General features: G+C 35.4%; 1 protein-coding gene across 1 annotated transcript in view; it reads right to left on the reverse strand.

Moving 5' to 3' along the window:
• Nucleotides 1-5940: 5940 nt before the first annotated feature.
• The window catches only part of LOC147072029 (insulin-like receptor), a 274285-nt gene continuing 252353 nt past the window's right edge, over nt 5941-27872 (reverse strand). Inside the window, exons 12-25 of the mRNA XM_085946555.1 lie at nt 27698-27867; nt 27058-27228; nt 26762-26931; nt 26009-26141; nt 19753-19947; nt 18821-18978; nt 17937-18098; nt 16323-16574; nt 15921-16012; nt 15518-15734; nt 15008-15226; nt 11414-11494; nt 10619-10868; nt 5941-7923 (exon numbers count right to left, since the gene is read on the reverse strand). Of these exons, the coding sequence (XP_085802681.1) occupies nt 7511-7923; nt 10619-10868; nt 11414-11494; nt 15008-15226; nt 15518-15734; nt 15921-16012; nt 16323-16574; nt 17937-18098; nt 18821-18978; nt 19753-19947; nt 26009-26141; nt 26762-26931; nt 27058-27228; nt 27698-27867 (2683 nt within the window). The 3' untranslated portion in view covers nt 5941-7510. The remainder of the gene's footprint in view (nt 7924-10618; nt 10869-11413; nt 11495-15007; nt 15227-15517; nt 15735-15920; nt 16013-16322; nt 16575-17936; nt 18099-18820; nt 18979-19752; nt 19948-26008; nt 26142-26761; nt 26932-27057; nt 27229-27697; nt 27868-27872) is intronic.

Consider the following 27872-nt stretch of genomic DNA (forward strand, 5'->3'; position numbering starts at 1 on the left):
CACACGCCGGGATACCCGTTAACTTATAGTAGATGCAATCGAAATTATGGTTCGCTTATGCATACGAGAAACGGGGAACACTGTGATTCCTGAATATACACTACTACTCAATAGGAGCGACACATCTTGGAATACATACCAGTTGTATTTAATAATATTTTCACTTTATAATTCATTTCTTTTACGATTGCCTCATTCTTTCTTGTAGTGACTTCGCGGCAATCTTCGTCAAACCATTCTGATCGTTCACCTGTTTTTCGTCGTCCTAATGCGCCGGCTGCACGGCATCGACTTGCCTGCACGGTCTTGCCTGTGCAAAAAAGATGGAACACTCTCTCTCTACAACAGAAGTCGTCGTCGTGAAAACACTGTTTTTCGGAATCTTAGCAATGTCGTGTCAAGTGACGATTTGTTTTTGTCACAAGCGCTTTTCTATTGTTTATTGGTTAATAAAAGAGAAATAATCCTCCAGATCCAAGTGGAACAAACAATGGCTATTTAGAAGAAACATACACTCGCATATAAATCAGCATTTTTTGCTTAAATATAATATATACTAGTGGCAGTGACGTCCCGTGGGGGGCAGGCCATGGCCCCCACATCCTGAAGCGGGGCCCCCAGGCCAAGATTGTTGGCGGGTCCTCCTACCCATAGAGTTTCCCAAATGTTCCGCGAGGTAAAAATTAGCATTCAGCGTATTGTTGAGTACCTACCTACATCTACTCGAAGTATTTAACATCGACAAACTATAATCAAAAATTTGTAGGTATTCCACAACCATATAAGTATTTTACACTTTTAATAATCTTGAAGTAAACTTGTGCCGCAGGCGACTTTTTTTACTATTAGAGCAAATTTTGATGCGTGTATATAATAGTATAGTACGCGGAACAAAATTATAGTAGGTACGTGCGACTTTTTTTACTATTAGAGCAAATTTTTGATGCGTGTATATAATAGTATAGTACGCGGACCAAAATTATAGTAGGTACGTGGTCCCAAAAATTATATATTTTGTCCAAAAATGAAATAGTAGTTAGCTACATACTCATTATTTTCGGTTGAAAATGTATAGATTTTTAATCATATCATATCATTTCAGGTTAAAGTACCACAACGATGGTGTATATATGTCGTCAGTGCCAGCGCCTGATCTTTCAGATTCTTTCACCTTTTTTATTTCTTTGCGGTATGAGCTTCGCAAAGAGTTAATTTTTTTTATCACCATGTCTCTATGAGCATCTAGTTCAACCTGTAACGATATGATAATATTAGTAATATGTAATTGCAGTTACCTACATACACTACGTCATGGCCCCCACAAGTGGGGGGGCTGATAGGGCTTTAGCCTGGGGGCCCGGTGTGGCGACTAGCTAAATGAGATGGACAGAAAACAAAGAGACTTTATAAAATAGTCCGGGTTCGGCAAACCGGCGAGCGAGGGGATCCTGCTCATCTTGGCTTGCTTTGACGAACTGGTGCACAAATGTCGGTAACAATAACTGAATGTGATTATTGGCGCTGTGCTACGGGTCTGTTCCCAGCTATGAAGGCTTTAGAAGAGTTCTAAATCATTCGGCCGTCGATAACTATCTCAAAAAAGACTATTAGTGGCGGCAGAAGTTCGTCAGGAATCCTCCGGATGGGCGATAATAACGGTGATGCAGTGTCTATAGGTGGCAGGTTGAAGCGGCGAAAATGGCGAAATCGTTTCAACGAAGGTCGCAGGATCGTATTAAAATCAAATCGGCGAGGGTGGCGGAATACAGTGACGGAGAAAAGTGGCGGGATTGTATCGGAATTATTTACTAGTATCGGAGCGCGAGTATCACTGTTCGCTGAATCGATATATTAATTTTCGAATATACAGCGGTGGATAGTATTATTGCTTTATTAATAAATCAAAATAATTAATAAAAAACTGAAAATCGTAAGATTTACGTAAAAAATCTAAATAAAAAGAAATATGTATTTCATTGATTTTTCTCGGCAAATTTTTAAAGTATCTTTCTTAAGCCAATAAACCCCACCATGAATAACTAAATACCACCGCATTACAAATATTCAACAATTATTGGAATAAGAACAGTGACGTCCCATGGAGGTAGGCAGATAGAGCGTTGCTTGGGGGCAACAGTTTCTCGAAGGGCGGCAAATCGAGGAGAATCATTTCGTATATATAGAAATATCTACTTAAACTTTGTAATAACGAAAATATCTTTCCATTAATAAATTCAGCTCACTGGCTGGAAACAAAACGTATTAATTAATGACTGTATTTTTTGTCGAGTTCGCGATGTCTAGTTTACTTCCGCTGCCCTTCGACGTCCATGGAGATAAGAAATGACACCGTGCACGGATGGCACAAAATGCTGTAGAAAAAATGGGGTGAGATTTTGGCGCTGCCCAGGGTCGGCATTGTGTCTAGGGACGTCACTGACTAGTGGCGAAGGGTGGAGGTACGCTTTTAAGATCTGTCATAAATGGTGCACACTAAACTTGGTCAGTCATACGTATTTGTTTTCATTGACATAAGACTACAATTTACAGATGGTGGTGGTTAATTTTTAAAATTCAATTAAACCCTGCGAAAACCAAGCCATAATAGATAAGTCAAAAAATACTAGTCTAAAATTTTGCAATTAAATCATACATAAATATGAATATTTTATGGATATAATATTTTTTTTTATCTATTGTGATTTTGTTTAGGCAGAGTTTAATGAATTTAAAAAACGTACCAACAATAATATGTGTAATATTAGGTATTCTTAATCCAACGAAAACAAATAAGTATGAATGAAAAAAGACTGTAACCGTCGACAAACTGAGCGCGGCTTGTTAAACTCGGTTTGCGCAGTTCAAATTTCAAGCAAGTTTTTGGTTTGCGCGGTGTACAGTTTTGCCGTCCACACGCACGGGTTTGTGCAGGCAATACTGTAGTGAAGCATGAGCGTGTGGCCGGCCTTTAAGGTGTCATTAGCTGAGGATACTATGGCAGTCTTGCACTCTTCCCAGTGGTGATTCACCTCTTCATGGTCTCCAACCTCAACATTGTCGCTCAGGTGAGTGTCCAAGCTCTCCTGGTACCGAACCAGTTCCTGCGGAAACTTCAGTTTCTCTGTGTCAAAAGGTTTTGCTCTTGCTCCCATTTCCTTTTTGGTGTTTGAGATCTTTGCTCTAACTTTTCCACACACTAGGAAATGGCCTGAGTCTACATTAGCCCCTCTGTATGTCCGGACGTTCATTAGATCTGATTTGTGCCTGTTGTCTATCAAAATATGGTCTATTTGGTTTATTGTGCACCCATCCAGGGATTTCCAAGTTCCCTTACGGGGAAACATTGTGCTACCAATAACCATATTTAGTGACGCTGCACAGTTAATTAGTCGGGTACCATTATCATTACTTTTATTGTGAAGGCTGTGTTTTCCGACAATGGCAGTGTAGATCTCCTCCCATCCTATTTTGGCATTTAGATGACCGTTATAAGATTGTTACATATGACAAATCTTGGATCTATATGTATGAGCCCGAAAGTAAACAGCAGTTGACCGTATGGGTCTTCCAAAATGAGCTTAAACCAACAGTAGCTCGCGCTCGAAGCACTTCGAAGCAAATGGTCGCCTGTTTTTTCGGAAAAACGGGCCATATCGCAACTGTGCCTTTACAGAATTGTAGAACAGTCAATTTTGAATGGTACAAAACCATCTGTTTGCCAGAAGTTTTTAGTGAAATAAGGAAAAGCAACCGTCAGCATCAAATCATCCTTCATCAAGACAATGTGAGTTCTCACACATCAGCTCAAACAAGCGCCTATTTGAGCACTCAAAACATTAAATTGATGGGTCATCCGCTGTACAGACCAGATTTGGCACCAAATGATTTGTTTTTATTCCTGACAGTCAAAAATAAATTGCGTAGTTAACGATTTTCTACACTAGAAGAGGCGGTTGATGCATTCAAAAACCATGTTTTGGAGTTACCTTCTGCAAAGTGGCAAAAATGCTTTCCAGATTGGTTCAAACGCATGGAAAAGTGTATAAATTATCGTGAAGAATATTTTTAAAAACAATAAAACTTTTCATTTATAAAAAAATCGTTTTTGTTTGTTATTCCCGAAATATAAACGGCTACCCTCGTAATTGTTTTTTAAAAGGCACTTATAAATCAAGTGACTTCTTATCACCACTGGTATTTTTCAAAAAGTGAGTGTGAAGAAACAATACAGCCTGTGTACTCTTGTTTTTTTTTATCAATTTTGTGGACTGATTTGTCTATGTAACAGCGATAACGTCAGCCAAATAGCCTAATCACGGTAAATCTTATCAAGTATTTTAAAGCAATAGATAATTTTTATAAAATAATCTTGAATTACCAGTAAGTAAACAGTGAATATTTCTAAATCCACAGCCGGTTACAGATATTGTAGTTACAGGACAGGGTAAAGGGTACAGGGCGAGTAAAACAGGCAAAATACTGAAATATATTTTTTACGTTTATTGAGAAATGTACATTATTTGATTGCGGTACAAAATATAATTAGATAGTAGGTCCTTATTTTTAGGAATACAGAATACATCATTATAATGGAAATTCATGCTCATACACGATATAATATAAATTAAATAGTCATCATTAGAAATAAACTGCAGGTAGTTGATTTGAGCGGCCGTATTTTGACCGCCTCGTATCGTAATCGTCGATATTAATTATTAATTATCAATATGCTCAGAATTGTTTTGGTAAAAAAGAAAGAGCGGGCCACGGCGGGGTGGCTCCTTGTGGTGTGGTTTGCCAGCCGTGGCTCGCTTCACGATAACTATTCTCCTTAGAGGCGGGAGGAACTATTAAATCAGACTGTTACTCTGTTAGAGCGACGGGCAGTGGCCAGCGCAGACCACAGAACGGCGGGCGACTCCGCGCATCGCCGCTCCTGCCTCGCCACTGTCCGCCGCTTGATTTGCGAGCGCCACTCGCGTTGCGCTCCGACCTAATTCACTGCTCTGCTTTTCTCTTATGCCGACGCGCTTCTCGCTACGTATTACATACTAAACACTTCATACTTACACCGCAATATCTAACTAAATTAAGATTTACTTTTACAGAATTGGAAAACTTTCCGGAAATGTACACGCGCCCCGCCCCGGTCGCGTGAAGTTTATGACACATTTTGATTTGGTTATCTCCACACTGAGCTTCCGAATGCTCGATTCGATTAAAATAAAACCGAGCCTGCTAATTTTCAATACGACTTTATGTCACAGAAAGTGTTCCAATTACGGAATCATATATTGTGGAGTTTCTCATAAAAAAATATTCAAGAAAAATGTTTCTACACCTACATGATAAATTAGTCAAATACAAATTTCATCTATATACATTATACAGTATATTAAATAATAGTGCTATATAAATTTTCGATTAGCGAAGAGACTTTACAGTATTATAGAAAAACAAACACTTACAAACTATGACATATTTTTTACATCATCGCAAATAAATTCATTTAGTCTCCTTGCAAAACAATTAAATTCATTTAAATAAATAATACAAAACAGATTTGTAAAAAAAGTCCATCTCTACAACAACCGGCATCTTTGTCCACGTCTTTTGAGGTAAAGCGATCTTGCAGCTTAATTTCGCTGCACTGGAGGTAAACAAACCATGTATATATGTTAATGGATTTTTAGCTTGTCAGAGTGCATAAATAAAATATCTCTGACAAGATTAGATCGTGGGTTTTTGTGTCAAATTGGTATATATCCACTACGAATGTTCCCTGTAAGGTGTGCGCGCGCACACCTAGCAAAATGTGTCCGCACATATGTTTTCATCCCCCGCACAGTCGTCACACGAAAATATTGTAAAAGAAAGTTTCCTTTGTTAAATTTCAGTTTTACAAATACTTTTTTTCTTTATTTCCTATTTTTTTTATTTACTTCAAAAATTATCATTGTTAGTTTTATTATTATATAAAATCACTGAAATTAATAAATACCTTAAAATATAAGTTTAAATAAAAAATTTATGTTTGTTTGTGGGGGGGGTGTAAATTTACCGCACCGGGTGACACCACCCTAGTTACATCACTGCTCAGATGCGTTGATTATTCGCACACACAATAGAAAAATTAGAGGGAACGTTGTCCACTAGTTATGAAATGATTTTAACACAAAAAATAATTTTTACTTCTAGCAGCTGTTAATAATTTTTGCAGAGTACATTATTATGTAACATTAGGATAATAATATAATATGCCTTGCAACTATGATAATAATAATGTGTCATTTGTGGGTACCTACTGAATATTGAAAATCCATCGGTGATTTATACCTCAAATATTTCATTCAAATAGACATGAAAATGTGGGTATTATTTTCTAGCTTTTTGGTAACTGTACAAAATAGTGATGGATTATGAAGAAATCTTAACGAACTCCTTTTGTGAACGATTTTTTACCTCATTTGTACAAGTGGATGAATAAAGGTACCGGTTAAAACTAAGGGCGAGTTATTCTTAATACTGGTGACTAAAAGGACCGCTCATTCAGTTTCGTTTCATATTTATTGGTGCAGAAAGAGTGAGAAATATTACATTGTCTATTACGTCACCGAAAGAAACAGCGACGCCAATTGAAATATCATACGGACGGGGATCGGCTAGAGAAAATGTGGATTCCGATGTCGCCGCTGACAAAACTATACAATGAATAACATCATTCACACTCACCAATACTAAGAGTAACTTGCAGATAGTCCGTCAGTATCTTTACGGAAATAATTATAGTAATATAAGTAAATAAAAATAGACGTTAAAATGAGAAGCGTGGCGTAAAAGGCAGAGCACTGAAGCGATCGATCGACGGGCGACGTCCAACGATGGCACTATATCATTACGTTCGCCTAATACATAACAGCTATACAAACGGCAACAAATTAATTAGCTACAGCAATATGTACAATTTTGTTCTAGTCAATTGCGGTCAAATAGGTACATTTGCACTAAGAATTGGAAATGTCGACCCGGCGTGCGCCACATGTATATAGCGCGCGCTGTGTCGCGATTCTTATTAATTTAAGTTAAACAAAACACATAACATCTTACAAAATAAAGACAACTTAATATTTCATTTAAATATTTACATTCGTACTCTTCCGCCGGACAAAACGCCGAAACTCTCCTTCTTCGGGGAACATTCCGAGGGCAGACAACGCCACTCTATATATTATTGTAATGTACAAAATTGTTGTGACATCATTCACTATTCAATCGGGAATAAGCATCATTACATTAAATAACAAAATAGAAATTCCACACGATTGTTTTTAGGGCTCACCTCACGCACCATCATAAAAAGAAAGCATCCTCTCTTCGGGCGGGCCGACGATCACTTGACAGAGAAGATGCCACGAGGCGGAGAGTGTCGGCGCGGGAGGTCAATAAGCTAGGATAAAGTGACTTAAATAAATAATTGTTGATTTGTCGATGAGGTAATGGTGCAGGGGTGCTAGCATCGGCTCGAGGCAGCGGCCAGGGAGGAGGGGTTGCCATTGGCAGAGCGTGGCACGAAGCCGTTGGGCGTTGGCTGCAGCTGCTGAGCGGGTTGGGCAGCCCGAGGCGGGGATGACTTAACGCCCGCCGGCGGGAGAGGAGCGGGCGAGCCTCCGCTCACCAGCGCCTCCATCTCGTGAGGTTCGCCCCTCCCGCGCTCCCCGAAAAAGGGTTGGTGGAACATGTCCCGGTAGGCGGAACGGGTGGCGGACGAGGGTAGGGCGGCGGCTGCGTCCGAAGGCGAGCGCGCGGGCGAGGTGTCAGGCGTGAGACGGGTGTCACTGTCGCTGTCCAAGGACGCCAGATTCTTCTTCCAATAAGCCTCGGGTTGGGCGGGGGATGCAGACGGTCCCGGTTCGTCGGCCGCACCTGTCGTAACGAAACGATAATTAGAATAGTGTTAAGTATCCATACATATTTGCCTAAAATTGGAAGAAACCGCTTTTCAAAACTAACTGTAATATTATGAATGTTCTTCCCGCCAAAAAAAAAATGGGATGATAAAGTAGGTTTCAAATTTAAATGCATTGAATATCAAAATATCACATAAGACAGCCACCTGCAAATGGATTTATTGTAGTTTCTTTACCTTGTATATTCTAATACATCGGTCCCAACCAGTGGTCCAATTTGAATATATTTGCAATTTTTGTATTTATTAAAAACTTTCACTATATTCTTATATTTTTTTTTTTTGCAATTTTAGCCTTATTGCGTCGTCAGTCCATATTAAATGTGTTATAATAAGAAATAAATTGAATAAAGTTTGCTGTTCGGTATAAAATAGCACTGATTATCTTTCTGTCACTTGTAATTAATCTTTTATGCACTTCTATGGCAACGTAGGATTCATATTAATTTAATAATTGTAGGTATTGATTCTTTTTTAATAACACGAAATTTAAAATGTTTTTTTTTGCGTTTTTCGTAATGAATATCAGTGTTAATAAGTTTATTTATTATAGGCATATTGAGATCGAATTTTTAACAACTGTGGAAAAATACGTGGTTGTGGTCCGCGGGATTCAAGATTTGGGACCGCTGTTCTAATATACCTCATCTCATTGCGTCAACCCAGTAAATACTCCTTGGCCACACATGTTTTTATTTAGTATAAAGTGTACAAGAATCGTAAAAACGTTATTGGCCATTTTTTATCCTTCCATTGTATGGCAAAATAAAATGATTATTGCAATGGATTTAAATTAAAAATAATTCAATACGAATCGAATTGCATACCAACACTAATAGTAAAAACAAGAGTACATATAAATAATACAGAATTATTACAGCGATCAGATCGAACCCTGGGTCTTTGCTTATTGCATCTACAAATCGAAAATAAAAATACTTATTTGTAAAAAGTTGAAAAACTATCTTGGGAAGCTTGCGGAAGTGAAAAAGTAGCAGTAGATGAAATCATAATAAGCGCGCTATTGTCACAATGAAGGCCAATGTGACAACAGTTGAAGTGCATATTTTCCGGCTGGGATGATGTGCATGCAAAACATTGCTCTACTTACATATTGACACTCAGTCGTCTGCAGCATTTGAACGAAACTTCATTACACTTTTTTAATCATAAATATTTTTTTCTAACCGTCTTGGGATTTCAATTGCAAGGAATATTCTTGCTCGATTTCATAATGCGTACAGGCAAAACTGCAACTAAATTGTTGAACATTTCACAGCGCATTTCAGTCACAGAGCATTCCTAGAGTTTGATTTTGTATTCTGATTCTTATTCTAACAATGTGCCGCATGTATGTACACTTTTTATGATACAGAAATTATTTACAAATAAAATCTTATATCATTAACAGTTAATAGATTTATAGGAAATTAGGAATTAAAATATTATAAACAGATCATTTTATTCTCGACTGGTTAGATTGATTTAATAAGGGAGATTAGAAATTTATCGATTTTATCAGTATGGCGCAGTTCTTGCATCCATAGATGCTGTGGATGCAAGCATACCCAGAGAATTCAACACATGGACATCTTCTTAAACTTATTAAAAAAACTATTACCTACCCACTATATTGAAGAAAATTAATAATCACTGACATTACAAAATAATAATAAACTCTCGATTATCCGTGCATTAACGGCCCACATGCTCAGCGTAGGTCAAAATGGAGCTTTTATGGTATTTTCAGAGCATAGCCCTGGACATTCCTTAAACGTTGTAGATAATCTATTTATAAAATTTTGAAGCCTTATTATCCTTTATAGTTATTTTAAACATTTGATGACTGCATAAAGTATTTTTATTACATAAAATGGTATTCTTTTAAACCTCTCGCTCTAATGTTTTAGAATATAGTCATATTTCAGTACATCCATGTGCAGTGGTGTTATGATTTTTTAGATTTATTAATTTTTAAATGCATTTACAAAACCATTAGTAAAATTAATGTTAACATTATATAGTGACATATTTACGATAAAAAAATATATTTGATAATCTTTTTGATCCCAAATTTGACAAGAATTAGGTATTTTATTATTCAAAAATGGACACGATTAACACATTTGAAGATAATTCTAAAGATACTGATTATAAGCTATGTCTTTGACCATTCAAATGTGATAAACATCCTACGAATAATGATTGCTTTATAATAATTATTATTGACCCATTTTTTGAAATACGCCATTTCTATTGGCATTTCCCAGTGGCTAAGCTACAACATACGGCCGTAGCCATAAATTGACAAATGATAAATGAAGTAGGGAGTAAGATCATGTTAACGCGCGTGTTTGAACATGTACCTAATCGAAAAAAAATGTTTTTTAAAAACGGTTTTTCATCTTTCTATAGAACAGCCGACTTTCTTGGGCTTTAAAGTGTTCTTGGAGTAGGATCATTTCCTTTTTTAAATCCGCATGTGTTTTTTGAACAAAAGGTTGTATCTACAACACGGGGCCAAATATCAAAGGGTTTTCAACGATATTACTTAGTTTTGAATATAAATGAACTAGAATTTTCATACATAGAAGCCATTGAAGCATTTGCACAATAATGAGATAAGCAAATGGAAAATGAAGAGTGACATACCGGAAGATGGCTGCGTCTGATGCAGAAGCTCTCTGGCCTGCGGCGTGAAGAAGAAGGAGTTGTGTCGGAAGGTGGGAGACGGGGAGTCACCGACGAGCAGTGCCACAAGCTTGAGGAAAGTGGGGCGGAGGCCGGGCTGGCGCTGCCAAGTAAGCTGCATCAGCTGGAACAGCTTGTCGGGGCAGTTCTCCGGCCGCTCCATCACGCCACCGTCGATCACGTATCTCAGCACTTGATCGTTATGGAGACCCTGATATCACAAATATTTTTAATTATTTTAATGCGATCGTATAATGGTAATGAATTTCTATAATCGACTGATCTGATGTGAATACAGTTTCAAAAACTAATTGCAAAACGACTGTCAATGGAATCAATCGCATAAAATATATAAATGTCCAATATCTTATTAATTGAACGGACGTTAAATGGTAAAACTCCCTTATAATGGTTTTAAAACAAAAGTTTTTTATTAATTCTATGATAGGTATAAGTTCTCGCCGACAACTGTATCGGGCTATAAAACCCATTCTCAGAATGATCGAAGATAACTACTTATCTCAATTCACTCTCTTAGATCCGTTTAGTTTAGATGAGTTTATAGTCCCAAACAGTTGTCAATTCAAATATTGTAGGTTTAACAAACAAAAGTTTGTTTCAAAACCATGATTATCGATATGTCCAATTTCATTTCTTAAAATGAACTGTACGACCTCAATTATACTGATGGTGTGATCAAGCATCCAGTTATTTTGACAATTCTCGCTTTTCGATGATGAAAAGAAAATTACTCACTTGATATGGTTGTGACGCTAATGTTGCCATCTCCCATAAAACAACTCCATAACTCCACACGTCACTACTGCTTGTGAATACCTAGAAATGTTACAAATTGAAATATTATGGCATAAGATATTTTAATAATAATTCAAAGTTTTTATAAAACTGGTAAAAGGTATACTATACGTACATATTAACCCTTTGCACTTTTTAATTAATTTAAGGATTTTAAGAATAAACGTTCATAATTGAAGAAAGACAAGCAATATATGTATACATTATAATTAATTTTCAAATACCGATTCAAACTAGACATAGGAGCTTTAATGGTTAAAATTTGCGCCCATCATGGAAGCAAAAAAGATCGGTTGTTCTTGTTTCATGGGTTGCTCTGGTTAGGCCAGATTACATATGTTGTGTTTTGATCCAACCAAGGATCTGACTGATCGAGCAAATGGGTAACAACCAGTCCTCGTAAAAAAGACTGTTAAAATACTGTACATTGTGAAGATTCATTTTTAACCTTTCCGGGAGTATGGACGTACATGTACGTCGGCGCGATTTTTGTATGCAGGAGTATGGACGTACATGTACGTTTTCTAGTAGTATGGGTTTATTGGTGTGTCTATGCTTCAAGTATGAATTGCAACACCATCTATGGACACTTGGGTGTATTTTTATACCATTTCAAAACAGATTTCAACTTTACAAACTGCAGAATTCTACTTTTTCGTATGTCACGTGACATCAATATGACGTCATACCTACCAGTTCGGACAAGTACATAAATTGCAAACAATCGATTTCCGCGCGCGCGATTTATCATACTTTTCATGCGATTTTTAGAAGTTTTACTGTGTTTTACGGTATTTTAATGCGTTTGGAAGTTTTTGTATTGTGTTTTAATACTTTTATCGCGATTTTTCGAAGTTTTTAACCGTATTCTATTGTGATTTGAAGTTTTTATATTGTGTTTTCTCATACTATTCCCGCGATTTTTAGAAGTTTTACTGTGTTTTACGATATTTTAATGCGATCTCAAGTTTTTATATTGTGTTTTTATACTTTTCTCGAGATTATTCGAAGTTTTTACCCGTATTCCATTGTGATTTGAAGTTTTTATATTGTGTTTTTATACCTTTCTCGCAATTTTTCGAAGTTTATAACCGTATTTTATTGTGATTTGAAGTTTTTATATTGTGTTTTCTCATACTATCCCCGCGATTTTTAGAAGTTTTTAACCGTATTCTATTGTGATTTGAAGTTTTTATATTGTGTTTTCTCATACTATTCCCGCGATTTTTAGAAGTTTTACTGTGTTTTACGATATTTTAATGCGATCTCAAGTTTTTATATTGTGTTTTTATACTTTTCTCGAGATTATTCGAAGTTTTTACCCGTATTCCATTGTGATTTGAAGTTTTTATATTGTGTTTTTATACCTTTCTCGCAATTTTTCGAAGTTTATAACCGTATTTTATTGTGATTTGAAGTTTTTATATTGTGTTTTCTCATACTATCCCCGCGATTTTTAGAAGTTTTTAACCGTATTCTATTGTGATTTGAAGTTTTTATATTGTGTTTTTATACTTTTCTCGCAATTTTTCGAAGTTTATAACCATATTTTATTGTGAATTGAAGTTTTTATATTGTGTTTTCTCATACCTTTTCCGCGATTTTTAGATGTTTTACTGTGTTTTACGGTATTATAATGCGTTTGGAAGTTTTTATATTGAGTTTTCTCATACTTTTTCCGCGATTTTTAGATATTTTTCTGTGTTGACATTTGATATAGGGACTTAGTGGTGTTTTTATTGCCGTGATTTATTTGTGTCGATCTATATTTCTAAAATGGATTTTCAAAGAGGCAAAGACATTGACGAAATTTTGATGAACAGTGACAATGAAGAGGAGAACATCAAGAACATTGAAGATATATCGATGGAATTTTATGAATCTTCTTCTTCTGATGACGAGGATCCAGACATCCAACCAAGTGCTAAATACAGGCGGGAAGAACCAAGGACCTGGAATAACTCAACCTTCACTCCAACACCTAACGATTTTGGTGATTTTCAGTCCGGTATAAAAGGGAATATAAATGTAGAAGGGGATTACCTTGAGCTGGATCTTTTTCAGCTCTTTTTTACGGAATATATTGTCAACACAATAGTTTCTGAAACAAATATTTATGCCACGGCTGCGTCCCAGAAATCATCTGCGATGTCGAAAATGAAAAAGTGGGTGAAGACGGCGGAAGAAGAAATGTATGTTTTTCTGGCCACCGTTATTTTAATGAGCTTGGTTTTAAAAAAATCCGTAAAAATATACTAGACAAATAATGCCATTATCGAATCACCATTTTATTTTAAGTTTGATAATAGTGTTAAGTTATAAACAGTTATTGTGAAAAAAATTCGAATGTTTTGGTGTCAATCTATGGTTGGTTACACCTGGAATACGCAACCGGTTTTTTTACGATAAAACCTTTAAAACGTGAGTTTTTTTTTTTTTACTATTTTTAAAACATTTCTATCTTCATATTACAATGATTTGATTTTAAAAAAAAATAATATTCATGCAAAAAAAACTCACTCCCCATAGCATGACCAGTACTAATAAAGGTACTCCCTGAAAGGTTAATTCAAGGGAAGTCATTTAAAATTATATTCGAGTTTGTGTAGTCATAATTGAGTAAAGCGGATGGGAATTGTTAATGGGAAAATCGTAACGAGTCTTCTCTTTTTCTTCTTTGGCCATATCCACCCCTTAGTTAGAGCATATGGACACTACGCGGCGTGGCGCCTCCAAGGATCCCTGTCGTTCGCCAGTCTTCTTGTATCGTTCCAGGTCAAACCAGCATCCTGTAGCTCCACCGTATACACTCTATAGATAGTATTTAGCGGCCTTCCAGAACAGCGGAATCCAGTTGGTTTAAAGAACAGGCAAGCTAGGTTGAAGTTCTCTTCTGGCATCCGCAGCACGTGGCTGAGCCAGGTCCAATGTCGCCTCTTCGCTCTAAACGTGATGAGGTTGCTTGGAACCGGGGGGAAACGGCATACATCCTGAATTCCTCAAGTACAGCTTGAGCGCAATCCTGCACCGGGATGTTTCATCTGATGACAAAGTTGTGGGAAGAAAAGCGCTGTCCAAGAGAACGGGTTAACGGTGAAATCATCACCCTTCACAAAAAAGGAGACCCTCTTAGCTGCGACAATTACCGAGGCATTATGCTACTCAGTGTTCCGGAAAAGATTTTGACAAACATCCTCGTGATGAGAATAAGGGACCCGAATAGTAAGGAGTGAGGAGCAATAATTAATAATTATTAGGGTCTACACTGTTGAATACTAAGTGATAACATATTTTATAAACTCTTATTTAACGATAATCACCGTTTTGTACAACAACATAATATAACTAACTAATTAATTATTTACAAACCAGACATTTTGAGGTGTCACTATGTATTTTGAAAACCAACAATGACTGTAAATACTGTAAGTAAATCAGTATTATGATTAGAATGGGTTAACAATGGAAATTTCATTATAATCAAAGTTAAAATGACCATATCGAATTTATGATGGAAAAGAGATGATGACTCACCCCATCCTTCAAACTCTCGGGGCTCATCCACCGGACAGGCAGAAGGCCTTTGGAGCCCTTCCTGTAGTAGTCTGTCTCGTAGATGTCTCTGGTCATGCCGAAGTCGCCCACTTTCACAGTGAGGTCTTCGGCCACCATGCAATTTCTGGCAGCCAAGTCTCGGTGCACAAACTTCTTTGCTGACAAGTATGCCATTCCGTCTGCTATTTCCATAGCCATCTATAATGACATCAAAATTAAATAAAATATGACAAAACAATTATCTCGTTTATATAATACGGGGAAAATTGAATGCAAAGTTAATTCGTAAAACTGACTGGTTCTGTCATTCCCATTCTCGTATACTTGATTTGGGCACTGCTATCACATTAAGAACCTTCAGAGATAATAATAAATCTGGGTGATATCCAAATATAGTTTATTTTAAAGAGTACTTATTCATAAAAGTAATAATTGAAAACATAATTAAAATTATCTATATTATAATATTGTATGTAATATGATATTAACCTGCATAAATCTGGCCAAAGTTGGAGGTTGTCCGTTACGCGGTCGTTCTGCGTCAGGCCTGTGGGACCTCAAATAACTCTTAAGATCGCCGTTGGCCATTAATTCCATTACGACCAGTGTCGGTTGTCCATAAGATACAACGCCCAATAATCGTACCACGTGCGCTGTGTCAAAAGCTTTCATCACACTCGCCTCGTTCAAGAATTCTATTCTCTCCCTGCAATAATGATAAACATCCATTAAAGACATCATGGACATGGTCCATTACTTCATTTTAGGTTGTTTTTATTCCAATAGACCCTTGGTAGGAGTTATTCTTTGCAATTATTTATATAAAATATAGCTAGCGATCATCACTAAGGTATTTACTATCATTTAAACTATGATTGTATGCATTATTTACCTGTCTGTTGAGTGTTCGTTAACGGTTTTCACAGCGCATCTCAGTTCTTTGAGTCCCGATTTTGGAATCTCCTTCGCGAACCCTTCATACACCTGATGAAAAAAATATGCATGTATCAATAGGTACTAATTGAAATCTTTGGAAATGTAATATGAATTTTAATTATATGTATTAAGCCAGTAAGCAATGCTAATATATCAAGACGGAACTTAATCTCGCTTGAATAGTTACTGTAATAGTAAATAAAGCATGTCTTATCCAACCACTGGTAAAATGTGTGCTTATTCTTAATGAAAAACAATGTAAATACATTATGCAAATACATTTTTGTTATGTCATAATAGGCATAACCATGAGAATAGGCTTACAGATGATACCAAGGCAAACATTAACTTTACTAACCATTCCGAATGATCCCTGACCAAGTTCACGGAGTAATTGTACATTGTCACGAGGCATTTCCCACTCATCAGGGACATATACGGCACTCATATACTCTGGGTTGACGGATGCAATTAGCTTCGTTTGGGGTGGTGGGGGAGGAGGCATACACCTTCGATAGCCAAAGTATGCTATAATTGTAAGAACCAGAATAGAAATCAGAACGCCTACCACCGACCCTATTAACACTTGACTGCTTCCACTACCAGTATCCTGAAAAAAATAAGTTTCAGTATTTATTGAACGGCTGTCTTTATTATGCAGTCAATTTCAGTAATTTGTTTACATCATGATAGAATTGGCTAAATAAATTTTCTGTGACTTCATAATGCCATGAGAGAGGTGCCACATAATGATCTACCTCATCTGACATAAGACTGCTTCTTATGTGCCCATTATGGTGGAGTGCAAATACTTATGCATACACTTACTCCATTTGGCCATAAGGTCAAAAATGAGGTTTAATGTAAAAACATAATGAATTTTATGTATGTATGATAATATATATATTCTTTATATAAAGTTGAAAGACTTTTAGACAAGGTGACACCCTAGCATACCTACCCTTTAATATAGCATTAGAAAGACAATACGAGTTGCAGATACCGATTTAAGCAGCAGCGGCACTATATTCATTAAACCTGTGCATCTACTGGCCATGTGTGCTGACAATATCATTGCCAGATCGAGATATTTTATTATAGCGCCTGTACACGTGTATGGATTTACTTGCACCAATGGTGTGTATTTTAAACTATCACGATAATAACTGTTTCCATGTAAAAATGCTAACTGTCTAGCCAATCGCATTCTCTAAGAGTAAGCGAGACGCGGTGTTGTCATTTTATTGTACTATTTGACAGGTCATGAAAATCGGTTAACCTCAAAATGAGTCTCTGTGCGGCAGGTTCGCTACTATCGTTCTACTGCGCAGGCGTAGATATTGCATGGTCCAATAGTCGCGTAAAATTTCAGAAGCTTCTGAACTTTTTTGATTCATGCATAGCAATCTTGCAATTTGCACAATAATACGTGTTTACACATGCATTTTTTTGTTATGGCCGCGATAATACGTACTGTCAGTAGTAAATCCATGCGTGTATAAAGGGGGTATTAAACTACAAAGTCTCGGCTTAGGCTTATCCAGCTGTACATTTATACACTGTTATTACATTTATATAAGATTTATGATAAAATAACATAACATAACAATGTTAGCTTCAACCATGATGTGGTATTATAATACTTGCAGAAATATTTGGTATTTGTATATTATACAAAATGCTTTGATTTTTGGTTGAGCTAAAAACACCTAGGATTAATAAAATTGGACGTCGGTGTACAAGTTTAATATAGTCAATAATTTCATCTACCATGGTGTTCGCACGAATCTACATAATGCTATCACAGAGAAATTCAATAAGAGAACCACACGTCCGCCAACAATTGTTACTTTGGTCAATTAGAATATTTTAATGCCAACCTATCTTATCGGCGAAGTAAGGGACATTTTACAACTTTTTGTTTATTCAATATTTTGCTTTTATTAATTGCTTGATTAAGAAAGTTTCATACCTCAATAAAGAAGTATTTGTATTCAGTGTAGTTTCCATTGCCTGCCAAAGAAGTGGCCATCACTCGGATGCTGTAGTTTCCGGCATTCAAGTTCTTGATTGTGTATGATTTATTCAACTTCAAAAACTGCAGACGAGTTATACATTCCGTAGTAGCAATGTGCTGTAAAAAAAATAGTAGAATAGAATAGAATGGTAAGAAAAATATTTTTTCCTTGTTACGGAGTTGTGAAATATTAATTGGATGGCTGCCAATGACGTCTTCGTGAATGAATGAATTAATGAACTTTTCCGTGAACGGAACGCCACTTATACAAAAATGACATCTTTGGACGTCCTGCTTTAAACGGGATTTTACCAAAGTAAATCAATTATTTTAAACATGCAAATAAATATGTATGTTGAACACACGACATATATTGGGAATATCTTCACATACTCAGAATTGAAACAGAATTCTTTTTTACCACGAGAAACGAAAATTGATTTTTATTTTTGCAATAAAATTCGCGGCATGCAACCGCCATACATACACCTACCGGCAGTAAAAGGGTTAATAAAAACAATATTTGTATCATGAATGCTGAAACAATAATTGTTAGATGATTCCATCTTTTTTACAGTGACAACCCATCAGATCAGGCACTAACTTTGTCAGTTTGTCAGTTGAGAACAATAGATGGTTTAGAATATAACCATACCAATATGTATATTGTATTTATATATATATATTATAAGAGTAATTCGAGCATCCTCCAGATGGATGGACCAAATTAGGAATGAGACTGACACAAGCCCTGCATGCTGCTAAAATGCTAAAAGGGGTGGAACCAAAACATGGAGTAGACTGCCAAGAAGTAGCTATACTAATACAAATAAACTCACATTTTCAATATCAACTCTCTTGTATTGAATCTGATAAGTGATAATGAGCCCATTTGGAGAAGGCGGTTCCTGCCATTGTACGCGAACCACTCCCAGGGACTGATTCGATTGCTGAACTCGCACGTGAACTGTTCCCTGTATTACATTGTCGGCTCCATCTGGCAAAAATAATTTACCATTATCATTGGGTAGAAAAATTTGGCCTTGAATTCATAATAAATAAAATTTCATATGGCTAAATATATTTTCTTACTGACAGTGGATTGGGTCAAGAGCTTGAAAACATACAAATTGTGGTATATATTATGCAGCACCTGGTAAGTAGAGGTTGTGATCGAGAAATCTCAAGAAATAATCAGAAAAGGTCAATCTCAAATCTCGAGAAATAAATTTTACAAAAAGAAAGAGAAATCGAGAAATTGTCATTAGGCTAAGCTGCCGTCTGTAAGCGGAATTTAAAAAATAAATAAATGGAATATCTCAAAAAATTGGTTTTTGGTAAAAAATCGCTTGATTCCAAATGGAACTTCTTAAATTACCATGTTGATAAAATGTTTTTGGTCGGAAGATCTAAAAAAATGGGAAAAAAATCAGCAAGAGGTTATTTCGTAATTATGTCAATTTCTCAAGAATCCCGAGAAAACGAATATTCTTGATTGTGAGAAACCACAAGCTCTACTGATAAGGACATTGTGAAAAAATAGTATAGACTTGGGTTTTGATATTAAAATAAAATATGTATATTTTACTAATATGTAATAAAATTATATAATTATAATCAGGTAAATTATTTTTTTTAAAGAAGAGAACACAAACCCTGGAACCAGGGATCTAATTGATGAAGTTTTATAACTGTACATAAATAATTATTAGGTGATATATTTGAAATTATCCTACAATGGTATTTTCCATGTAATGCAAATATCTTTTACCCAATTTGAGTGTACGTGTCCGAACGATAGATTTCAGACTGCAGTTGTTGGGTGCTATGGTTTTGTTCATCAGCTCTTCAGGGTCTACTTCTCGGCACGCCCAAATGCTGATGGAGTGCGCCGCATAGTGACGCAGTGAACTCACATTCAGCGACGTATGATTCTCAACTGTCTCCACAAATGTGTTGTACACACCTGGTAATCATAGATGACAACATAAATAAAAAATGGTAACATTAGCGTATTCAACACAAAGATGTTGATGGCATGTACCTACCTAAATAAAAAAAACAATGTCGTTTTTTGCAAAAGTCCTGCCATTTTTAAAATCCTGATTTTCAGGAGATTTAAAAATCTCTTTAAATTGATATACTTATATAAAATAAGTTCTAATAATAATTATTTACTAGCTGAGCCAGCTGGCTCTCGCCAGTCTGTCTCGCTAGGTCTTGCAGACAGCTTTTCGTCATAGTGACTTGGTGTTGGATTTTAATATAATGATAATGGAAATATAAATAGATATAATATAATTTTGATAAATACAGCAATTCAAATGACAGAAAGGAGTAGAATCAGGCATGGGAGGCCTTTATCCAGCAGTAGATGGGTTCAGGTCAATGATGATAAGGACGATAGAAATAGGTATCATATAGTAGTAGAATCAGGTTGCGGAACCCTTCATCCAGCAGTGAATTGATCCTGGTTGATGATGATGACGATATGAATATGTAGATAAATGTAATATCACCGATTTTGAGAAATACAGAAATTCATATGACAGAAAGGAGTAGAATCAGGCTAGGGAGGTCTTTATTAAGCAGTGGATTAGTCCTGGTTGATGATGATGATGATGCTGATGATGATATGAATATGCAGATAAATATAATATCACCGATTTTTATAAATACAGGGATTCATATGACAGAACGGAGTAAAATCAGGCTAGGGAGGTCTTTATTAAGCAGTGTATTGGTTCAGGTCGATGTGATGATGATGATGATGATGACGATATGAATATGTAGATAAATATAATATAACCGATTTTGATAAATACAGAAATTCATATGACAAAAAGGAGTAGAATCAGTCTATGGAGGTCTTTATTAAGCAGAGGATTGATCCTGGTTGATGATGATGATGATGACAATATGAATATGTAGATAAATATAGTATCACCGATTTTGATAAACACAGCAATTCATATGACAGAAAGGAGTAGATTCAGGCTAGGGAGGCCATTATCCAACAGTGGATTGGTTCAAGTCGATGATGATAAAGACGATAGAAATATGTATAATATCACAAATCCGTTAAACCAATAGTAGTAGAATCAGGTTGCGGAACTCTTCATCCAGCAGTGGATTAATCCTGGTTAATGATGATGATGATTATGATGACGATATGAATATGTAGATAAATAACATTAGAAATTCAATACTGTCAAGAATACAATCAACGTAGAGAGGCCTTCATCCAGCAGTGGATTTATTGAGGCTCGTGATAATAATGGCATTATATATAGATAGGTAGATAATAATATAATATCACTGATTTTGATAAATATAACAATTCATGTGTAAGTAAGGAGTCGAATAAGGCTGAGGAGGCCTTCATCCAGCAGTGGATAGGTCAAGATTGATGATGATAGGGACGATAAAAATAGGTAGATATTATACAATATGACTCATTTTGATAACTATAACAATTCGTATTAATTTCTTTCATTGTTTGCAATGGCAACTTTGTTAGTTTAATATGACTATATTGTGATCTATGGAAATTAGTAGCCTAGGTAAATTATTCAATAAAAAAAAAATGCGTAACAGCCACAAAGTATTTAAAAAAATCAAATTTGGAATATCATGTTATCTATGAAATGGCGGACAGTGGCGCACGCTGCTGTCAAAAGATATTATATGTAGTGAAATGTACCAAGATTATGGTTTTTTCACCGGAAAAAAGTGCGCCAATGCCTACATTACGATATTTGAATAAAAATAATCGAATTCGTTTGTCAAATAAAGGATTAGAAGGTCTTAAGCGACGAAGACATCATTCTGTGAGGCGTAAACAGTAAATATGGCGATTGTATACGGTGTGTAAGAAAATATCGGATATAAACGTCACGTACATGTAAAATCATGGAAAATATCTGAAATGTGTTCAATTCAATCGGTAGATGAATCAGTAGCGCACATTTTGAAGTGAAGATGTAAAAATAACAATAAAATGTCGCTTAAATGAGCTGTTAGTGCGTTTTCCAAAATTTCTTAGGATAATAATATATAGGAGATGATTATATATATATTTTTTTATAGCATCCTAACAAGATCATAATATGGTCCTCCATAGAATGAAGGTTGCATCAAAAAAATTTTGTTTTCACGAGAAATAAATATTAACTACTTGCTCAACCTATTAGTCTGGTCTCACATTAAAACTCGTCTCACCTGCAACATGTCGAATACGTCGAATGATGCCATCGTCATTCACAAAACACACGTTATCTTATGTACCGTCGCACACTGGCGGAATAAAACATTTTAGTTTGAAAAAAGCAACTGTTTTCACCCTACATGCAGGGCAGGTATAATCACAAAATGCTGTACTTCGTCATTCATTTTGGCTTGCCTAGTGACGTCACTGTCCTCGCGCAGCCTTGCTATACGCGCATAAGAAAACTGCATGTTGCGCTCAGTTTTGATTTATAACTATCATCCCAGTCAAGACAAATTTCAATGTGCGACTGGGTTTATAACTATACTCTGTGTCCAAACACACATTGAAAAACAACATGATATTTTTGCCAGACCCGGGATACTAATCCCGACATTATAGATGGATGCGTTACTCGCTCGGCCATTGTGGGCATTTATTAGTCAACATTCTAATAATTGAAAGGGGTTGCTTTATCAGCCGCTTAATTTAATAAAAATATACACTGCAGATACAAAGTAACTTGGCATACAGACTATAATGCTTGAATTGCAAATATTGCAACATGTCATTGACGCATGTGTATAAAAAATATGCCAAACCAGTTTCAATAGTTTGAATAATATAGTAAAGTACATTTAGGTATTGATAACATTTCGCTAACTCTGCATTAGGGTCGAAAACTCTATTGATGCAACAAGTGCTGACACAAATTCTCATCTTGTAAATATGTAGATGATGAAGAGTGGAAAGTGACCTTACTATGTGGGATGTACCTAATTAATTAAGTAATTAAATTATTAATGTCGTAGAGCAGGGGTAGGGAACCTTTTTACGTACACGTGGTAAAATTTCCCAAATATTATTTTTCGGCTATATGACGTGCCGAGCAGTTTTTCTCAGGGGAAAAAAGTTTTTAAGAATGATATTAATATTTAAAAAAAATTATGATTGAGTTCTTGAGATTCTATCTTTCACTGCATTTTTAGTCGAATGCATTTTCATTTTTGAATAAATTTCTCCTTGCTTTCTCATTGCTGAGATCAGATGAGGCATTCTGTCGCTACAGTGGTCTCAAGCATTGTAAATCGATCAAAGTCAGAGGTTCGTGATGAGGCCAGTACGATAATATTATGCGTGACGCATAAAGCCTAAGGACCGATATATGCAATATTTACATTTAACGCAATGCTTATTCTTGAAGAATATTTGTCAGCTATTTTTTATACCATGCGATCTGTCATTTACGCATAAATTTCGTCGTTTCCGTTTGCACATCAATTGGTAAAAATAATAATAAAAACCGAATGCTATGTCGTCATTATTTTTTAATAATTTGTAAAACTTTTTTGTAAAAACCAATATTTTTTAAATTACTGTATGTATTTTCTTCTCCTCTTCAAAATAAAGCATTCGCGTGCCACGCAAAATCATCAAACATTCTGATGGCCGGGCGTACAGTGCTGGCCATACAAAAAACGCGAACTTATTCGCCTGTCTTTGAAGACAAAATGCCAGTCTCAGGCGTATGTTTCGAATAATTTAAAATTCAGAAGAATACAGGTCTAATAATGAGACATTTAGCATAATGATTGGTAAGTGTTTATGATAAACTTTCAATATATCGTCACCGTTTTAGCAAAACCATCTATGTGTCACTTTTATCAAAAATGACTTTTAAATACCAAGTCATTCCTTATTTTTTTGTCTATAGGCCAGTAAAATGATCTATGTGTTGGGTAAACTCGCTCCGAAGTTATTTCAAAAAATAGAAAACAGCTATGTGTAAGGTTCAAAAACCACGGTTCACAAAAACAACTATGTGTATATTATAGTAACATATAGAATTATAGATGGTATTTTGATATCGAGAGTGTAATGTTTTTTTACAGTTTGGCTACACATAGTTTGTTTCTATGTTATATGCTATGCATTATGGTCTTGCACGACGGTTTAAAAGATGCTTTCTCAAAAAGAGAGACAGGAAATATTCAATAATTTCTGGAAGATGCCTACATGGTCAATAGGGTATAGGCGAGAATTAATTTAAAAGTTGGATAAACAACTACAAACGTCTCGATGACAGTGGCCAATTGAAAGCAACAATGACAGGTAATAAGAATCTGACTGAAGATAAATAATTGGTAGTGCAACCAAAAATCAAAACGGAGAGATTTGTGGAAAAATGTTACATTATGGTTGGATCTAATTCCAAAGTTCCCAGCCATTATTGCAGAGAAAATACCTCCAGGGTATATGTGGAATCGTGTTTCCGATCCAAAATACAAAAGCATGATGAATATAAAAAATGGTCTCTGGAAAATGGTCATAAAGCAGCAGAATATACTCCAGTATATTTACCACCAAAAAATCAGTATCCACCAACCACGTAAAGATCAATGTGCCATCACTGCCATCTGCTGTAGTTATAAAATGAAGAATGTTTCAGAAATGGAATACAATAGCCACATTATTATAAAAAAAAGATGCTAGAAGACCAAAAATGAAATGAAGGAGAGTACCAGAACGTGGACGGTTAGTAATCACAATGGATCTCCAAAGTGTGCTGCTATGTCCAAAACACAGGCACAAATTTATTATAAACAAAAGCTGCAACTACACAATTTCACCATATACATTCTTCATAATGTATCTTCTAATGAATTTGTCTCATCTCATCGAAAGCAGGACAATACAATGAAATAATTCTAATATCGGATGGGTGTGGATATCAAAACCGAAATAAATTATTCGCTACTGCTCTAAGTTATATCTTTAGAGAGAAAAAACATCGAGATTCAACAGCTTTTTCTGGAAAAAGGCTACACCATGATAGAGGCCGATAGTGCACATGCCACCTAAGAAAAGTATTTTAAGCCTCCAATATATTCACCATCTGATTATATAGCACATATGCGGCTAGCAAGACCAACACAACCTTATAAAATTAATGTCATTGATTTTTAATTTTTAAGAATTATGGATAAGATTAAATCTGGATTAAGTTCAATCAGACCAGGAAAACGAACCGGAGATCCTGTTGTATATGATTTTAAAATGTTACAGTATCTACCAGATGGAACAATCTTTTACAAACTCAACTTTATCAGTGCAACCGTTTGACTGCCTTTGTAATATATATAATGAATCATTGCCAATATCGCAGTCGAAATACATACATCTTCAGGAATTAAAAAGTGTAATAGAGAAAGATCACCACTATTTCTACGATAACCTAACATTTAAACCTGCTAATAGAAAGTAAACGAACTTATAAATATAATATCATCTCAGTATTGCATTAATAATTAATAAAATGATATTGCAATTTATCACTAACGCACTATGTATATTTCAACTATTATTTATGTAACAGTTTTTCATGAATTTATTATTATTCACATTTTGATGAATAAATTAAACTATGTGTATTTACAAAACGGTCAAAACAACTTATGTGACATCACAAACTGTATTTTTATTATTTTTGTATTAAAAATAAAAGATTTTTGTAAACAAAATAATAATCTTAGACCATTTTCTGATTATAATAAAGCATTCTTCATAATTTTAATGTTTAAATGTAACATTATTTTTTTATTCAGTTTTATCCTTCTCCTGCACAATTTGAGAAAGTGCACATAGATGGATTTGCTAAAACGGTGACGATATTTAAAAAAAAAAAAAAAAAAATTATAAGGTTTATTTTTGCTTCTAAATCGCTTCTAAAGCGCTTCTCGCGGTCTCTCACTTGCCACCATACAAAACCTCTCAGCACAGATCAGCTTAAAGATAATTTTACATTGATCTTCAAACATACCATCTTCTTTGACGGTTTCAAATTCTTGTTGAGAGGTTGGCTCATTCTGTCCACTGTCTGGTGGAAAGACCTTACGGTCATCTGTATCACGACGACGGCGAGTTTCTTCTTCTTCAACCCGCTTCAAATAGACCTGCAGAAAAAAATAATAAGGTCAATACAGCTAACCCTCATTCATTGCGACTATGGCAAGTACAAATTCATTATATTGCGATTGATTCTTAATATCCTATATTTATCCTGCACTTGTGACAGGTGCCACGTGTCAGGAATCCTGCGTGTATGATCATTCTTGCTCACTCAAGGCAGGGCAAACTGGATTCTTTTTTGCAAGTTGGAACAAAATGAACGGTATTTTGTTTTCCAGTTGATTGATGAATTGTTTTCATATACTTTTTAAATCCTCCATTTATTGTGAAATTTCACCTATCACTACCGTATCCAAAATGTATCAATGGGGGTTAATAATACATAATATATACATATTATGTACTAAGAATCAATTGACAACAATTCACTGATGAATTTGAATAACTTCTTGTTTTTTTAATCTATGTTCAGCACTAAAATGTGACGATTGCTACAAACGAATCTGCAATGCAGTCACTTGCAGCTGATTTAATTTCTTTAGTGTTTGTCAACTTTACTTTCCTGTACTATATAAAAGGTCCATCGACATAGGAGAAAAAAATTCATTCAGTAATAAAATTATAGCATAAATCTTAAACTAGATAAAGATAATATATTTTAAACCTGATTCTGTAGATTATCTTCAAAAGTAATTTGTCCCAACACTTCATCATCATTCCGGAAGCCATTTGAATCACATTGACATTTTCCGTTGTCTTTGATTTCTTTCTCTTTGGGACCTTCTTCTACCTCAACCAGCGGTTTCTTATCCAGATTCGATTCGGAAACCAAAGCTGGAACAGACAGAATGAAATGTTGGTATAGAAAAAATTATACATAAATTAAGAGCCATGATTTCAGACAACTTGTCAATTAATATAAACAGTCATAATGTGAATGATAAAAGTGAGTTTACTTACGTTCATTACAGTAGTTTCTCTGCATAAGGAAATCTTCTTTGTCTTTCTCCCACTTGACGGCAATTCGGTACTGTGTGATGTTTCCGTGCGGTTGGTCCGGAGGATCCCAATGCAATTCTAAAGAAGTTGGTGTTCGCGATATCACTTCTTTGATCTTCGGTGCCGATGGTTCTTAAATGTGTCAATGGAAATCTTTTTGTAAGCATACAATATACATACCTACATAATTAAATTAAATTATATATTAATGACAGGACAAAGATGCAAAATGTTCAAATTTTCACTTAAGCTCACAAAGCGTATAATAAGTTTCTTTATATTAACTCTAATGTCTGTTATCACTTTACAGGAAAGAATGAACTTGGCGATAATATTATATTTATATATCTCAATTTTAGAAGGAGTATGGTTAAACCAATAATATTTTATGGAACAAAAATATTTTCTACGTTCGATTAACATTTTAAATGTGAGAAAAGATGGGCATCATAATGACACAAATACTGTTCCTGCAAAACTTTACCAATTATCCAGGCTTAGATCTTTACCATATCAAGACAAGAAAATAAGACTCATACATAGACATACATAGGTAAGATAATGATTTTTCTTGTATTGAATAAGAAAAAATGTTACTTACGTCCGGGCAAAGTCTGCACATACATGATGGGGCTCTGGGCGCCCTGCCGTTCTGTGGCAATGGTGTATGTCTTTACGTAGACTGCATATTGCGTGTACGGCTTCAGATGAGTGAGGATGTGATAAACGTCCGCATCCTTGGGAGATGGTTGGACATCATCCACATGCCACCTAAC

The sequence above is a fragment of the Rhyacophila brunnea genome, unplaced genomic scaffold, assembly GCF_057557595.1.
Source record: "Rhyacophila brunnea isolate RB1 unplaced genomic scaffold, BYU_Rbru_1.0 scaffold_2, whole genome shotgun sequence".
Lineage (NCBI taxonomy): Eukaryota > Metazoa > Arthropoda > Insecta > Trichoptera > Rhyacophilidae > Rhyacophila > Rhyacophila brunnea.